At 42.4% G+C, this 17,913-nt stretch overlaps 1 protein-coding gene across 1 annotated transcript; it reads left to right on the forward strand.

Moving 5' to 3' along the window:
- Positions 1–5,189: 5,189 nt before the first annotated feature.
- Positions 5,190–11,700, forward strand: LOC102389131 (keratin, type I microfibrillar 48 kDa, component 8C-1-like). The gene is made up of 7 exons (XM_006041486.4): positions 5,190–5,613; positions 7,354–7,436; positions 8,708–8,864; positions 9,720–9,881; positions 9,976–10,101; positions 10,273–10,493; positions 11,271–11,700. The coding sequence occupies exons 1-7, from the start codon at positions 5,266–5,268 to the stop codon at positions 11,389–11,391; spliced, it is 1,218 nt and encodes a 405-aa protein (XP_006041548.1). The 5' UTR covers positions 5,190–5,265; the 3' UTR covers positions 11,392–11,700.
- The last annotated feature ends 6,213 nt before the right edge of the window (positions 11,701–17,913 follow it).

Consider the following 17,913-nt stretch of genomic DNA (forward strand, 5'->3'; position numbering starts at 1 on the left):
TCCCACAGAAATAGCCTTGGCTTCCATAATAAATAGTATCCTTCAACCTCAACTGCAATTTGCTCACATCTGGAGACCAGAAGCCTTACCATGGCGTCTGCCACAATTACATGAGCAGGTGTAAAACCTTTCTGTTTGTTAGCGGTTGATTTGCTCATCATTTTTATTGAAGGATCATTGACTAGGGACAAGGTCATTACTAACGCAAAGGTAAGAATTCACAGAACACAGTAAGTAGAAAAAATAAAAGGCAATTGCCTTCCAGAATTTCTGGGAAGTGAATTAAAACTTGGCTGTTTTCTTAATAGATACAGGTCCTCTCAACCATCATCTAATGACCACTATGTAGTGATCATAGTTACTTCTATGCAAGATGTGAGATGGTTGCCTTTTATAAACATTGCCCTCCACTTTTGAAGATACAGGATACTTACTTCTGGATTATTCCATCCTAACAGAGGTGAAAGCTACATTAAAGGTTATAGGGATCCCCATGGACATATTTACCAGTCTACAACACACTATTCCTTTCCTATTCCTTAAAAAGTGCTGTTGTCTAGATTTTTATCTTTTGAAGCTTGGGGTATTGAAGAAGGGGAGAAAGAGAAAAGTTAATGAATTCAATTATTCCCTGATGGCTCAGAGATAAAGAATTTGCCTGCAATGCAGAAGACTTGGGCTTGATTCCTGAGTCAGGAAGATTCTCTGGAGAAGGAAATGGCAGCCCACTCCAGTATCCTTGCCTGGGAAATCCCATGGACCGTGGAGCCTGGAGGGCTATAGTTCATAGGATTGCAAAAGAATTGGACAAGACTGAGTGACTAAATAACACCAAAACAAAAAATTGGCTTTATGTTATCAGATCTTGTCCAGGAATGCTTCAGTCAATTTGCTAGTGATTTTGAACTAACACACCTGTTCCACATCTCCCTAAAGGTAGAGATTCAGGCAGGAGGAGTATATTGTGGATTGTGAATGTGGACAAGGATATAATTACCTTCAAAATGAAACCGCTAGGTGGCATTTCAGGGGGCTCCGAAGAGCTCCGGTCCTTGATGTCTTAGCCCAGAAAGAATTCACCAAGAAGCAAGCTGATAGATAAGAAGTGATTTATTAGAATAGGATACTTGTGAGGCTTACGAGTGGGTGGACGAGAGGGTGCTGCCCCGAAAACTTAGAGAGCTACCATTTTACAATCAGAGGAAAAAATGAAGAGGGGGAAAAGACTACTTTCTTCCTCATTCTTGAGTAGACATTGTGCTTCCAACATCAGCTCTTCCTCCAAGTTGGGTTGGGGGGTTTTCTTGTCTCTACATGGTCAAGCCAGAACTGTCATGGTACAATGGAAAATTATTTCAGGTTTCAGTATAATGAGGATCTTTACTTTGAAATCTCACTTTTCCATAATTTTTTCATCTATGTAGAGAGCATATCCTAGGAGTCATTAATTTACTGAGCTCACCGGGCAGAATGTGGCTCTCATGACACCACTGTTTTGTTGTTTTGGGTCATGTCTCATGCTTCTGCTGCACGGTTTTTTTGTTGCTAAGCATGCCTGCTGTTTTATGGTTAAGCAAACCTGCTTTCTTGAGTAATCATCAACTTACAGGGTTTACTACACTCTTTCTTTACTTATAATTCTGTAGTGGGATGAACTATATAATTACCTACTTTGTCCCTATCAAAAACATACTTTCTGGAAGAATACAAGTTTATTCCGATGCTGCTGTCTTTTATGAATACATAGTTGAAGTTCCACATTGGAAATGACTTTCAGAATCACCCAAGAAAACATACATTATAATTTCATAGTCACAATGTGTATCTCACCCACTGAAGATGCTATTCAGTTTGGTTTTTATCCAACTCACTGGACTGGGTCCCAAAATAACCACACTCTCTTGGAGATAAAGACTTGCTTTCAGTAAGGATAACCAAAAGAAAGAGCCTAGTGAGAGCAAGTTAGAAGAAGGGGTGATCTGAGTAAGGCTATATGGGAAGAATTAGCACATAGCTACTAAAAGGAACTTTAGCTACTAAAGGTAGCTACTTTAAGGCATATTTTTCATATCTTGAGCACTGATAGATTGAACATAAAACCCTCATGTTTCATATCTCCATCTGGAATAGCAAAAGGGTAGAATATGTTTGCCAAAATGTACAGATGGTCTTGAAATACCAATAAAGCATGTAATTTAAATCTAAGTGGGGCACATTGTTTACTTAACAAAAACCAGTCCTATTTAGGGGCTTCCCAGGTGGCACCAGTGGTAAAGAACCTACCTGTAATGCAAGAGTGCCGGTTCAGTCCCTGGGTTGGGAAGATCCCCTGGAGAAGGAAATGGCAACGCACTCCAGCATTCTTGCCTGGGAAATCCCATGGACAGAGAAGCATGGCAGACTGCAGTCTATGGGTGACAAAGAGTCAAACATGACTGAACACACATGTATTAGTCCTATTTAAGTCATTCTCTAGTGCCTTCTTTGAGCAGGCCTTTATCTTAAAAGACTCTTGTGTGTTAATTGATCAGGTACTTTGGTTCAGAGGATGAAGAATGTCATATACCTTATATTGCAGTCAACAAGACATCAGACACTGCAGCCACTTCCTGAGGGGATTCAGGATGGAGAAAAACAAGATACCGTCCCAAAATGTTGTTCAGTTCCTCTCAGTTGTGTCTGACTCTTTGCGACCCCATGGACTGTAGCATGCCAGGCTTGCCTGTCCTTCAGTATCTCCTAGAGTTTGATCAAACTCATGTCCATTGAGTTGATGATGCCATCCAACCATCTCATTCTCTGTCACCCCCTTCTCCTCCTGCCCTCAGTCTTTCCTAGCATCAGAGTCTTTTCCAGTGAATTGGCTCTTTGGATCAGGTGGCCAAAGTATTGGAACTTCAGCTTCAGCATCAGTCCTTCTAATGAGTATTCAGGGTTGATTTCCTTTAGGATTGGCTGGTTTGATCTCTTTGCTGTCCAAGGAGCTCTCAAGAGTCGTCTCCAGCAGCACAGTTCGAAAGCATCAATTCTTCAGATAGCTGAGGTGTATATCAAAGGAATGATTTCACTGTGCCCAGACTCTTACATCTTCCCATACGTAGAAAAGTGCTAAATTCATTCACTTGAGATATTTGGTTTTCTTTAATTAACAATTATCCTTTGATAGTCTGACTACCTGGTTTTTATTGCAAAACTCCCATACATCCTGGATCCTCCCTTACCTCTTTGAAGCAGTCTCTCAGAGCTCTCTGAGAGGCTGTCTTCTGGGCTTAAGCCCTCAGGAAGTCCACTGGATAAAACATAATTATCAACTGAAAAAAAAGAAAGCATGTAACTTAATGTGATGACTTTTTAAGAGTCACGTCCTTTGGAAAGGGCTTCCCAGGTGGCGCTAGTGGTAAAGAACCCACCTACCAATGCAGATATAAGAGATTTGAGTTTGACCCCAGGTTGGGAAGATCCCCTGGAGGAGGGCATGACAACACACTCCAGTATTCTTGCTTGAAGAATCCTATGGACAGAGGAGCCTGGTGGGCTATAGTCCATAGGGCCGAAAAGAGTAGGACACAACTGAAGTGACTTGGCACACATAGCTTGCACATCATTTGGAAAACTGGGATCAGGCATTTTGACATCGAACCCAGTAAACCTCCCTTTCCCCCCAAGCCTTAGTGGGTATTACATTTTCTTTTAGTAGACTTCCTTCCACTAGAGTAGAAGTGACCTTTGGTTCTTTGATAGAGAACAGACTTTTAATTCTTGGTCAATTATAATTTAGGAGGTGATATTGCCTAGTAGTGCATTCAATTGCACTCGATCATTTTGTGCATCATTGCATCTCAGTAGTGAAAAGATTGGAAGAGGGAGATAGTGTGAAGGAGAGAGCAAGGCCATTGGAATCAGCGAAGTGGGGGTTGTAATGCTGGTTCCACACGCAAGAGCTCTGTGACCTTGAACAACCTCTCAAGGGTTTGGTGTCCTCATTTGCAAACCCTGCAGTGTTATGTGTGGACTTAAAGAGACAGTATAAATAAGGTGCTCAGCACAGTGGGTTCTCAGTAAGCAGAAGCCATTCGAACAACATGAGAAATGGATATTTCCTGCCCTATCAGTAAACAAAGGGTGTCATAATCTTCAATGATTGCTGCCACCACTGTTGGTGAGCTGGTGAACCCTGAAGGAACTCAGGAAAGAAAGAATACCTGCCATCTAGCCATCAGACTGCAGCCATTCCCCTCGATGAGCCCTGAGGAAACTCAGGATGTGAAATCATAGGATACTGGCCCCAGAGAGCTGGGATGCATATCAAAGGAATGATTTCTGTGAGCCCAGACTCTTGCACCTTCTCATACACAGGAAACTACTAAATTCCCTAACTTGGGATATCTGGTTTTCCTTTAACAATAATCTTTTGATGTTCAGACTACCTGTCCTTTGTTGCAAAATTTATGTATAACCTGGCTCCCTGCCTTGCCTCCTCAAAGCAGTTCTCTCAGAGTTACTTGAGATGGTGTATCCCAGGCTTGAAGTCCTAAAAATTCCTGCTGAATAAAACATAACCCTCAACTTTTAGGTTCTGAGTATTTTTTAAGTCAACAAATGTCATACTATGTACAAGCACAGAGTAAAATCTTCCTGAAGAGTAGGTGCTCCCAAGATGTTCTTAATGTCCTGTGAACATTGAGTAATAACAGAAATGGAGCCTGGGGGCTTCCTGAAGCCCCCTAGGAAGAGGGTAGAATTACCTCCACCTGGCAAAGGGGCTTTGGACAAGATGGCCTCATAATCCTTTCCGATCTCAGCTTCCAGGATTCCCTACTGAATAGTCTGCTTTTTCTCACAGAGTCGCTACTGAGCATGACGTAGATGAGCCACTGACCTTTCCTTGTGTAGGAGAAGAAGTGCCCCCAACTCTGGAGGACAGGACATAGCTATCACTAACTCCATAGCCCATGAGCAAGTGCTGCTGTTGGCAAGATATGGGTGGGTCACTTTGAAGCTTTTCCTTAACCAACCAGCATGATTGTTGATGAGTCCTGACTTAGCAAGAAGCCCGAGTAAAACATTTTATGAGGTAAAGGACTCGCGTGAGGTGGCTAAATAACATGGAAAAATTGGTAGACAGGGTAAAAGAGGGTAACGCTAAGCGTGGCTACCACACCCACTGCTGGCAGAATATAAAGAGCTGGAGAAGACCAGGGCTTACACCGCAGAAAGGAACCAGGCTTAGAAACGAACCTTCAGAGCTCTGCTCCCTCCAGCACCATGTCTTACAGCTGCTGCCTGCCCAACCTGAGCTTCCGCTCCAGCTGCTCCTCCCGGCCCTGTGTGCCCCCCAGCTGCTGTGGTACCACCCTGCCCGGGGCCTGCAACATCCCCGCCAATGTGGGCAGCTGCAACTGGTTCTGCGAGGGCTCCTTCAATGGCAACGAGAAGGAGACCATGCAGTTCCTGAACGACCGGCTGGCCAGCTACCTGGAGAAGGTGCGGCAGCTGGAGCGGGACAATGCGGAGCTGGAGAGCCGCATCCTGGAGCGGAGCCAGCAGCAGGAGCCCCTCGTGTGCCCCAACTACCAGTCCTACTTCCGGACCATCGAGGAGCTCCAGCAGAAGGTGAGAGGGTGGGCACTGCCAACTGATGAGCTGCCAGTTGAAGAACTAATTATCTAAATTTGACAGACCCACTTCCAAGTGGATTTAAGTTTGGTCAAACCTAATGTTGAAAATGATGAGGACAGAGACATAGAAGTCACTGGCTTACATAAGACACATCACGTCATCCTAGAGAATCGATGTGGGATGCCCCAGAAAGGAGAGATACAGACAGGGGAGAGGGTAAGGCATTAGACCAAAGTCATAGCAACCTAACACTGCTTCTTGTTTAAAACCAGACTGACTGATGCTTTAGTCCTATTATGGTATTCTGGTCTTGTTTTCCGAGCCTATAGCATTAAAAGGGGCTTCCCAGGTAACTCTAGTGGTAGAGAACCAGCCTGCCAATGCAGGAGATGTAAGAGACGTGGGCTGGATCCCTGGGTTGGGAAGATTCCTTGGAGAAGGAAATGGCAACCCATTCCAGTATTCTTTCCTGGAAAATTCCATGGACAGAGGAGCCTGGCAGGCAATAGTCCATAGGGTTCCAAAGAGTTGGACACAACTGAAACGACTTTAGCATGCAAGCATGCAGCATGCATAGCATTAAAACATAATAATATGCACCTGAATTATTTCTTGGAGCTAGGAATTTCCTGCATGAATCCTTAGATATTTAAAGATATAACAAGAGAGTGTGTCTATAACAAAGTAAAAGAGCCACCAGCTCCAAAATCCTCCCTAGTGTACACAGAGCGGGCATGCATACACATGAGAATTCAGGGCCAAAAATATGGGAGTAGAAGTGGAATAAGTACAGAGTGAGTGTAGAAGTGGGGCTTAATGCATCGTGTAGGTCAGGGAGGGCTTCTCAGAAGAGGCACTATCTGGGCATGGTTTGAAGGATGAAGAGGAGTTTATATTCAATTGCACAAGCTCTTGATTCTCTGACAGAATTAACTGTCCACCATTCAATAGTTCTGGCAAAGTGAGTGTCAGAAAGGCGGTGTGGGATTTGAAGACCGTGTACTGATTTCTGCACATTTAGTGAGAATGAGGCACAGTGCTGGAACAAGGGATAAAGTACTGAGTGAGACAGTCTCTTTCCTTCAGGAGCTCACAGTGTAATAGGGGAGATAGGAAACAAATAACCACAGTGAAGGTGAGGAGATGTGTAACTGGCTAGGTGCAAGTTATGGTGGGAGCACCGGGAAGAAGTGACTCCTGCAGGAACTGGGGAAGGAAGGGGAATGTGGCTTACGTAGGGGGTCTTGCTAGGTGGGTGAAGGCATCCAGGCATTCCAGGTAGAGGCAGAAGCTTTGTGCAAAAGCTTTGTCCAGGGCAATGTGAGGGGAGAGTGGAGAGTGGTCAGCAGGGCTGGAATGGTGGTGTGTGAGCATAGGATAACCAACTTGTCTTTGTTTGCTTGGGTTTTTTGGGGGTTTAGCACCCCACCTCCCACTAAGCAAACAGGAACACTATGAGAGATTTGGTTCCCAGTATGTTCAGTTCCTGCGGGAAACAAGAGGCAGACCAAGAAGAGAAGAATTTATGACAAAAGGCGCATTTTCTCTTGATTGTTTTAGTTTTGAAATGATCAGTTCTATTAATGAATCCTCCCCTTATCCTCAACCTGAGAATGTGAGAAGACTTGAAGCTTTTTGGAAGGAATATCTGTTTGAAAGAAAATAGTTTTTAATTTTAAGTTATGAGACATTCATTCTTACTACAACTGATTTCACAATTAATCCTGTGCCCAGATCCTGGCCAACAAGGCAGAGAATGCTAGGCTGGTGGTGCAGATCGACAACGCCAAGCTGGCTGCAGATGACTTCAGGACCAAGTAAGATTTCTCTAATGATCAGACCAATTTAGTAATGGACAGGCTGAGTTGCAAAGTGATGAACTCTGTCCTGGAAGCATGCAAGCAGAAGCTGTCTGCGATCATAGTGGGAGGTTTCTTGCATTCAGTGAGTTAGGTTAAATGCCAGTCTCCTCACTGGAAGCAAGCATTCTGTGTTTTAAATTTAGTTTGAAGGAGCTCAAGCAGCCATCTATTCACTTTTTCAACTTAACATCTGGATCAACTTTAAAAGTATATTCCACACAAGTCTCTTAATACAGTTGAGTTATGATCAGCCCATTGGAAAAAGTTAAAAGACACAATGGGAGCCAAAATTCATTTCAGAGAATCCATCAGTTTTTCTAGGTATGACCATTATAATCATCAAGAATCCATTGCATTTTTATGAGACTTTATAGTTTGCAATGTGATTCTACCTATATCATTTTTTCATCTTTGGGCCAACCTGACACATGTTTTTTTTTGGGGGGGTGTGGAGCAAGATGAAATAGGAAAAAATAGCCTTATTGCTTTGCCTAGGGGGCCACAGAGGGCTAATGTCCTTAAAACTGTGTGTCCCTGACATGTCAGTTTGGTTCCCATTTTACAAATGAGGAAATTGAGGTTGAGAGAGATTAAAGAGCTTACCACTGTCCTCATGGCAGGGCTGAATCTCACTGCCTTCTAATCCAGTGCTGCTCTCATGATACCAGGTTGCTTCTCAGGGTGGTTGGTAAGGATGGTGAGGAGGTCCATAGCGGGCTAGTGAAGTCACCAACTCACTTGAGAACGGAGGATGACAGGGCTTAGTTGTTAGCAGCCGGTGATGGGGAATCAGAACAAATGAAGTTAAAGGTAGATTTAAACTATACAGTGGCTTCCCTGGTGGGTCAATGGTAAAGAATCTGCCTGCAAAGCAGGAGATGTGGGTTTGATAATCCCTAGGTCAGGGAGATCCCCTGGAGAAGGAAATGGCACCCCCACTCCAGAATTCCGGCCTGGGAGCCAGGCCTGGGTTGCAAAAGAGTCAGACATGACTTAGTGACTAAACAACAACAAAAACTATACAGGGGTGCCCCACCAGTACCTTCTCTGTGGGTCTCAGGGAGGAAATAGTCTTTTCACTTTGTGCAGTGGTCTTTTTCCCTTTCAAAAGACTGCAAAAATTCCAAATATTTCACAATGTAATGAATTAGACCAGGTGAGCCAAGTAAAGCCTAGGAAAAAGTCTTCCTCTTTGACCTCCTTTGACTGCTGGTTGTGTGTGCAAGGTACCAGACAGAGCTGGGCTTGCGGCAGCTGGTGGAGTCAGACATCAATGGCCTGCGTAGGATCCTGGATGAACTGACCCTGTGCAAGTCCGACCTGGAGGCCCAGGTGGAGTCCCTGAAGGAGGAGCTGATCTGCCTCAAGCAGAACCATGAGCAGGTAAGAGAGTCCCAGCCCCTGACATTCCTATACTGAGAGTCCTGTAACTGCCCTGAGCAGGGTAATATAGGTCTTTAGGTCTTTGCTTCTAGCAAAGCACATTTTGCTGGATGTTCAAAACACCCTTGGTGGGTTGTTGGGGAAGCTTACTTCTTTTACCTAAAAGGGTGTGGTCATCTAATCTATTTCCATTTGGGGCTAGAGCTTTAAAATACTTTCTACTGCTTGATAAGATTGGTTGTCTTCTGAATAGATTGTCTTCCCATTAATGACTTAGACTGAAAGGATATAGCAAACTTCTTTGTTTTATGTGTCACCTAGATAGTAGAACCCAAGCTAAAATAAATGGATGGAAGGATGGATGGATAGATAGGAAAACAGAAGAAATGAAGGCACTGAAATAGTGGTTGATTCAGACCTCATGGTTGAATGTAACACTAGGATATCAGAAACATGTCTCAAACATTAGATGTTTAGATGAAGAGGAAAAAACCCCTCATGGACAGGGTGTGATGATATGAAGACATGAAGTAAATGGGACCAGTTAAGCCTAGTTTCTTTAAGTAGCATTTAAGTGGCAACAATTATAAACCAGTTATCATGCCAGGTTTATCACTGAGCAAAGGAAAAGTAAAAAAGAAATGGTAGAATCTTGGAGTGGGAAGAAACATTAGCAATCAAGCAGCCTCATGATACAGATGTGGAGACTCAGACAGGAGGCCTGACTCACAGGAAGTAACTTCATTGAGTTTTACATCAATATGTGTCCTGAATTCTAATGCAATCTTTCCACCACAAGAGAATTCATATATAGATTTCTTTCTATGAGTTCATTCTTTCCCCTTCCTCCATCAGGAAGTCAACACCCTGCGGAGCCAGCTGGGAGACCGCCTCAATGTGGAGGTGGATGCCGCCCCCACTGTGGACCTCAACCGTGTGCTCAATGAGACCAGGGCTCAGTATGAGGCCTTGGTGGAGACCAACCGCAGGGACGTGGAGGAATGGTACATCAGGCAGGTGAGCATCTCGGCACATGGTCTCTCAGGACCCTCAGCCCCTTGGGGCCCTTCAGGCAGGGTCTGATCCTGCCTTCTGCCCTTTGGTGTTTCAGACTGAGGAGCTGAACAAGCAGGTGGTGTCCAGCTCAGAGCAGCTGCAGTCCTGCCAGGCGGAGATCATCGAGCTGAGACGCACGGTCAATGCCCTGGAGGTGGAGCTTCAGGCCCAGCACAACCTGGTGGGTATTGATGAGACTCCTGGTGAGGAGATGAGGCTGGGGAGTCAGGGACACTGGGATGCCCTCTGGACCACCCTCTCCTGAACTCTTGGAGCCTGTGACTTGTTTGGAAGCAATGGAGAAGCCCCTGAAGGAGCAGCTCTGTGACTTTCCTCCCCTTCCCTCTGACAGAGAGACTCCCTGGAGAACACCCTGACGGAGACGGAGGCCCGCTACAGCTCCCAGCTGGCCCAGGTGCAGTGCCTGATCGGCAACGTGGAGTCACAGCTGGCGGAGATCAGGAGTGACCTGGAGCGGCAGAACCAGGAGTACCAGGTGCTGCTGGATGTGCGGGCCCGGCTGGAGTGTGAGATCAACACGTACCGTGGGCTGCTGGACAGCGAGGACTGCAAGTGAGTACTGAGCAGGTGGTACCCCTGCATGGTACATGCACAGTCTTACCAAAGGACAAAACGGGGGCTTCCCCGGGTCAAGTTTCAGATGCCAATATGTCTGCAAAGACTAGAGTTTAATACTGCAGCAGTGGGAAGTGAAGGGTGTTTGCTGCTGTCACTACCAGGCCTAAAGGTATTTTCTGCTCCAAAAGATACTCCTGAGCCTTGACTGTTTCCCCCACTGGTGAGCTTTTGGAAGCTGATGGGTAAATAAAGCTTTGTACCTTCAGCAAAAGGGAAAACAAACCTGTAACCACCATCACATGTACTTGAATAATGCTTTTGGATTTAATCCCCAGTTTCACACCTATTGTTTCATGGACCCTGGCTGGGATTCCCCTGAGACAGGCAGAGTGGGGATCTGAGGATCTGGGAATCTGGGGATCAGGGCAACCACCTTATGGATGAGCATTTGAGTATCAAAAAGGGGAGGTTACTCAAACACTTCTAGGGTCCAGCACTTTTCGCCTGAGAATTTTCATGAACACGATCTGTGCAGTAGATATTATCAATCTATCTCACAGGTGAGGAGGGATGAAGGGCCTTCCCCACAACTTCAGGCTTAAAGATCTGGTTTCATCTCAAGGCTTATTTAGGAGTGATCCGAATAAGACTTGGCTTCCTAAGAATCAGAGAATGGCTTCTATTTGTTCCCTGTCTCCTTGGGTTGAACTCCCTCCTTTATTTTTGTTATTATCCATCTCATGCTGATGAGCTAATGGTTCTGTGTCCCAGGCTGCCCTGCAACCCCTGTGCCACGACCAACGCATCATCAGTCGGGTCCTGTGTCACCAATCCCTGCACCCCCTGTGGCCCACGCTCCCGCTTTGGGCCCTGCAACACCTTTGGGTGCTAGACAGCCAGGGCCAGCAGGAGGACTGTGAAGACAGAGGACCACTGATGGACCAGCCCTGCTCTCTGACAGCCATCAGCCATTGGATAGTACCCCAGTCACCACCATAATTCACCATTTGGAAAGAGAATGTCCAGGCCCACCTGATCCTCTTAATTCAAGGCCAGTTTCTTGTGACCTGATGGTCTGACAGGTTTGGGCTGGGGAGTTGTCACATGAGGAGTTTTGTGGTTCTCTCTGCTGCTTTGATCTGTCTTGCAGTTCCCCAAATCCCTTTGTTAATCTCCTAATAAACTTTCCTCTTGCAAAGCAGTGATGATTCTCATTTGTATTCATTCCTTTTTAAAGTGTTCACTCTATGTGTTCATGCTTCATATAAAAGCCACTTGAAAGTGAAGGAGGACTTGTCGTTTAATCCTCTCCTTAAGGTCTTTATTACCATTTGTTAACATTCACTAAACACAATGTGTCCCAGCAGAGACTCAGGCCAGCAGGGAACCAGTGGGACCACTAAGGCAAGAGGTCTCATCTGAATATGATAAACATGTTAGTTATGGGATCTTACTCAGTAAAGTCCAATGGCTAACATTTCTCAAACATTCCACCTTTCCTTTTCCAAAGGCCTACAAAAGGACAGGCACTAACATTTATTAAATGCCAACCAAGCACTAGAAACTGCATGACTAATTTTTTTTCTCTTATGGTTATAGTAAGTAGCAATGTTAGGATAGAACCCAGAGCTTATTCTCTGAATGTCAGTTACATGTGAGGTGTGACTATGAGAGGGTAAAGCTGATTTTGAATAAACATCCTTCATGATTTTTACCTGGGGAGGGAGGTATTAGTACTCCCTAGGTATTAGTATTAGGTATTAGTATTATTATACTAATATTAGGTATTAGTATTGCTATTAGTACCCCAAACACATCTTTAGAAGCTCTCCTTCAGCAAATACGAAGAACTCATAACAGTAAAAAAGGGTGATCTCTGTTTCTCGTCTCACTTGTAATTTTTTATCCACTGGATGGATGAATGGATAAAGATAAATATACATAATGGAAGGAAAACAAGAAAATCCTGACATTGAGACAACATGGATGAACTTGGAGGGCATTATGTCAAGTGAAATAAGCCAGACATAGAAAGACAAATACTGCATGATCCTGCATATATGTGGAATCTGATTCACAGTCATAAAAGCAGAGTAGAATGGTGATTTCCAGGGGCTGAAGGATGGGAGAAATGGGAAGATATTGGCTAAAGGGTACAAAATTTCAGTTATGTAGGAGGAATAAGTTCTGGTGATCTAATGTACAACATTATGATGATAGTTAATAATACTGTGTTGTATAGCTGAAATTGACTTCTGTTTGTTTCCAAGACAAGCCATTCAAATTCACAGTAATCCAAGTCTATGCCTCAACCACTAATGTCAAAGAAGCTGAAGTTGAACGGTTCTATCATGACCTATAAGACCTTTTAGAACTAACACCAAAAAAAAAAAAAAAAAAAAAGATGTCCTTTTCATCATAGGGGGCTGGAATGCAAAAGTACGAATTCAAGAGATACCCGGAGTAACAGGCAAGTTTGGCTTTGGAGTACAAAATGAAGCAGGGCAAAGGCTAACAAAGTTTCACCAAGAGAATGCACTGGTCATAGCAAACACACTCTTCCAACAACACAAGAGAAGATTCCACATGTGGACATCACCAGATGGTCAATAACAAAGTCAGATTGACTACATTCTTTGCAGCCAAAGATAGAGAAGCTGTGTATAGTCAGCAAAAAAAAAGACCAGGAGCTGACTGTGGTTCAAATTATGAACTCCTTATTGCTAAATTCACACTTAAATTGAGGAAAGTAGGAAAAACCACTAGACCATTCAGGTATGACCTAAATCAAATCCTTTATGATTATACAATTGAAGTGACAAACAGATTCAAGGGATAGATCTGATAGAGTGCTTGAAGAACTATGCACAGAGGTTCATGACATTGTACAGGAAGCAGAGATCAAGACTATCCCCAAGAAAAAGAAATGCAAAAGGCAAAATGGTTGTCTGGGGAGGCCTTACAAATAGCTGAGAAAAGAAGAGAAACTAAAGGCAAAAGAGAAAAGGAAAAATATATCCATCTCTATCTAAATGCAGAGTTCCAAAGAATAACAAGGAGAGATAAGAAAGTCTTCCTCAGTGATCAGTGCAAAGAAATAGAGGAAAACAATAGAGTGGGAAAGACTAGAGATCTCTTCAAGAAAATTAGAGATACCAAGGGAACATTTCATTCAAAGATGGGCACAATAAAGGACAGAAATGGTATGGACCTAACAGAAGCAGAAGATATTAAGAAGGGGTGGCAAGAATACACAGAAGAACTGTACAAAAAAGATAGTAATGACTTAGATGTGTGTGATCACTCACCTAGAGTCAGACATTCTGGAATGCCAAGCCAAGCGGGCCTTAGAAAGCATCATTATGAACAGAGCTAGTGGAGGTGATGGAATTCCAGTTGAGCTATTTCAAATCCTAAAAGATGATTCTGTAAGGTGCTGCACTCAATATGCCAGCAAATTTGGAAAACTCAGCAGTGGCCACAGAACTGGACAAGGTCAGTTTTCATACCAATCCCAAAGAAAGGCCATGCCAAAAGAATGCTCAAACTACCACACAATTGCACTCATCTCACATGCTAGCAAAGTAATGCTCAAAATACTCCAAGCCAGGCTTCAATAGTACATAATCCAAGAACTTCTAGACATTCAAGCTGGCTTTAGAAAAGGCAGAGGAACCAGAGATCAATTTGCCAACATCCATTGGATCATAGAAAAAGCAAGAGAATTCCAGAAAAACATCTACTTCTGCTATATTGACTATGCTAAAGCCTTTGACTGCGTAGATCACAACAAACTGGAAAATTCTTTAAGAGATGGGATTACGAGACCACCTGACCTGCCTCTTGAGAAACCTTTATTCAGGTCAAGAAGCAACATTTAGGACTGGACATGAAACAACAGACTGGTTCCAAATTGGGAAAGGAGTACGTCAAGGTTGGATATTGTCAACATGCTTATATAACTTATATGCAGAGTATATCATGTGAAATGCTGGGCTGGATGAAGCACAAGCTGGAATCAAGATTGCTGGGAGAAATATCAATAGCTTCAGATATGCAGATGACACCACCCTTATGGCAGACAGAGAGGAAGGAACTAAAGAGCCTCTTGATGAAAGTGAAAGAGGAGAGTAAAAAAGCTGTCTTAAAACTCAGCATTCAAAAAACAAAGATCCTGGTATCTGGTCCCATCACTTCATGTCAAATAGATGGTGAAACAATGGAAACAGTGACAGACTTTGTTTTTGGGGGCTCCAAAATCACTGCAGATGGTGACTGCAGCCATGAAATTGAAAGACATTTGCTCCTTGGAAGAAAAGCTGTGAGAAACCTGGACTGACACTGAAGCTGAAGCTCCAATACTTTGACCACCTGATGCAAGGAGCCAACTCACTGGAAAAGACCCTGATGCTGGGAAAGATCGAAGGCAGGAGGAGAAGAGGACAACAGAGGATGAGATGGTTGGATGGCATCACCGACTCAATGAAGATGAGTTTGAACAAACTCCTGGAGTTAGTGAAGGACAGGGAAGGCTGGCATGCTGCAGTCCATGGGGTCGCAGAGTCAGATCCAACTGAGCAACTGAACTGAACTTATACTTGAAGTTCTCTAAGAGGATATATCTTAAATATTCTTAAAACAGACACATTCACATATAAAAGGGAACCATGTAGAGGTTGATAGATAAGTTATTTAGCCTGATCGTAATATTCTTTTTACAATATATGCACAAAAGTAACAGCATTTAGTTATATATCCAGCAATACCTTAACAGCCCTCTGGGTGATTCTATTACATTCAAATTTCAGGAATGTTAACAGATTTGGCAAATATTGGCAAAACATACGAGTATCATGGTATCCTGTTATTTTAAAATCCTGTTTTCTTATTCATAGAGAAAATAAGCATTTGAAATATTTTTTATTAGTCATTTGAGTTTCTTATCTGTAGGTTCAATTTAATTCCACTTGAAGTAATAGCACTTAAAATGTACCTACAACAGTGCCTGGAACTGTCTGAGGTGTCAGGACAGAAGTGAATGAAACTAAGACCAGATCTCAAGGTGGGGAGAGTTCCTTTCAACTGAGGGGAGATGGGCAGTAAAGAATCAAATAAACCTCATCAAGAAAAAAAGGGGGAAGAATCAAATCAACAAAATTAGAAATGAAAATGGAGAAATCACAACAGACAACACAGAAATACAAAAGATCATAAGAGACTACTATCAGCAACTATATGCCAATAAAATGGACAATTTGGAAGAAATGGACAAATTCTTAGAAAAATATAACTTTCCAAAACTGAACCAGGAAATAGAAAATCTGAACAGACCCATAAAAAGCACAGAAATAGAAAATGTAATAAGAAATCTTCCAGCAAACAAAAGCCCAGGACCAGACAGCCTCACAGCTGAATTCTACCAAAAATTTAGAGAAGAACTAACACATATCCTACTCAAACTCATCCAGAAGATTGCATAGGAAGGTAAACTTCCAAACTCATTCTATGAGGCCACCATCACCCTAATATCAGAACCAGACAAAGATGCCACAAAAAAAGAAAACTACAGGCCAATATCACTGATGAACATAGATGCAAAAATCCTTAACAAAATTCTAGCAAACAGAATACAACAACATATTAAAAAGATCATACATCATGACCAAGTGGGCTTTATCCCAGGGATGCAAGGATTCCTTAATATCTGTAAATCAATCAATGTGATGCACCACATTAACAAATTGAAAGATAAAAACCATATGATTATCTCAATAGATGCAGAGAAAGCCTTTGACAAAATTCAACATCCATTTATGATAAAACCCTCCAGAAAGTAGGCATAGAAGGAACATATACCAACGTAATAAAAGCCATATATGATAAACCCACAGCAAACATTATCCTCAATGGTGAAAAATTGAAAGCATTTCCCTTAAAGTCAGGAACAAGACAAGGGTGCCCATTCTCACCACTACTATTCAACATAGTTTTGGAAGTTTTAGCCACAGCAATCAGAGAAGAAAAAGAAATAAAAGTAATCCAGATTGGAAAAGAAGTATTTTTTCAAACAGTCATCTCACTGTTTGCAGATGACATGATCCTCTACATAGAAAACCCTAAAGACTCCACCAGAAAATTACTAGAGCTAATCAATGAATATAGTAAAGTTGCAGGATATAAATTTAATACACAGAAATCCCCTGCATTCCTATACACTAACAAGGTGAAAACAGAAAGTAAGGAAACAATTCCATTCACCATTGCAATGAAAAGAATAAAATACTTAGGAATAAATCTACCTAAAGAAACAAAAGACCTATATATAGAAAACTATAAAACCCTGATGAAATAAATCAAAGATGACACAAATAGATGGAGAAATATACCATGTTCATAGATCAGAAGAATCAATATAGTGAAAATGAGTATACTACCCAAAGCAGTATATAGATTCAATGCAATCCCTATTAAGCTACCAACAGTATTTTTCAGAGACCTAGAACAAATAATTTCACAATTTGTGTGGAAATACAAAAAACTTCGAATAGCCAAAGCAATCTTGAGAAAGAAGAATGGAACTGGAGGAATCAACCTGCCTGACTTCAGACTATACTACAAAGCTACAGTCATCCAGACAGTATTGTACTGGCACAAAGACAGAAGTATAGATCAATGGAACAAAATAGAAAGCCCAGAGATAAATCCATGCACCTACAGACACCTTATCTTTGACAAAGGAGGCAAGAATATACAATAGAGAAAAGACAATCTCTTTAACAAGTCGTGCTGGGAAAACTGGTCAACCACTTGTAAAAGAATAAAACTAGAACACTTTCTAACACCATACACAAAAATAAACTCAAAATGGATTAAATATCTAAACGTAAGACCAGAAACTACAAAACTCCTAGAGGAAAACATAGGCAAAACACTCTCTGACATAAATCACAGCAGGATCTTCTGTAAATAAAAGCAAAAATAAACAAATGGGACCTAATTAAACTTAAAAGCTTTTGCACAATGAAGGAAACTATAAGCAAGGTGAAAAGACAGCCTTCAGAATGGGAGAAAATAATAGCAAATGAAGCAACTGACAAAGAATTGACCTCAAAAATATACAAGCAACTCCTGTAGCTCAATTCCAGAAAAATAAACGAAAAAAAATTTTTAAAATGGGTCAAAGAACTAAACAGACATTTCTCCAAAGAAGACACACTGATGGCTAAAAAACACATGAAAAGATGCTCAACATCACTCATTATCAGAGAAATGCAAATCAAAGCCACAATGAGGTACCATCTCATGCTGGTCAGAATGGCTGCTATCAAAAAGCCTACAAATAATAAATGCTGGAGAGGGTGTGAAAAAAAGGGAACTGTCTTACACTGTTGGTGGGAATGCAAACTAGTACAGC

The sequence above is a fragment of the Bubalus bubalis genome, chromosome 3, assembly GCF_019923935.1.
Source record: "Bubalus bubalis isolate 160015118507 breed Murrah chromosome 3, NDDB_SH_1, whole genome shotgun sequence".
NCBI classification, from domain to species: domain Eukaryota; kingdom Metazoa; phylum Chordata; class Mammalia; order Artiodactyla; family Bovidae; genus Bubalus; species Bubalus bubalis.

Bases quoted from the DNA above. Each gene is read 5' to 3' on its own strand.
- LOC102389131 (XM_006041486.4), top strand. From the start codon at position 5,266: ATGTCTTACAGCTGCTGCCTGCCCAACCTGAGCTTCCGCTCCAGCTGC. The intron at 8,865-9,719 runs GTAAGAGAGTCC...TTCCTCCATCAG, and splicing joins TCAAGCAGAACCATGAGCAG to GAAGTCAACACCCTGCGGAG. The intron at 9,882-9,975 runs GTGAGCATCTCG...TTGGTGTTTCAG, and splicing joins AGGAATGGTACATCAGGCAG to ACTGAGGAGCTGAACAAGCA.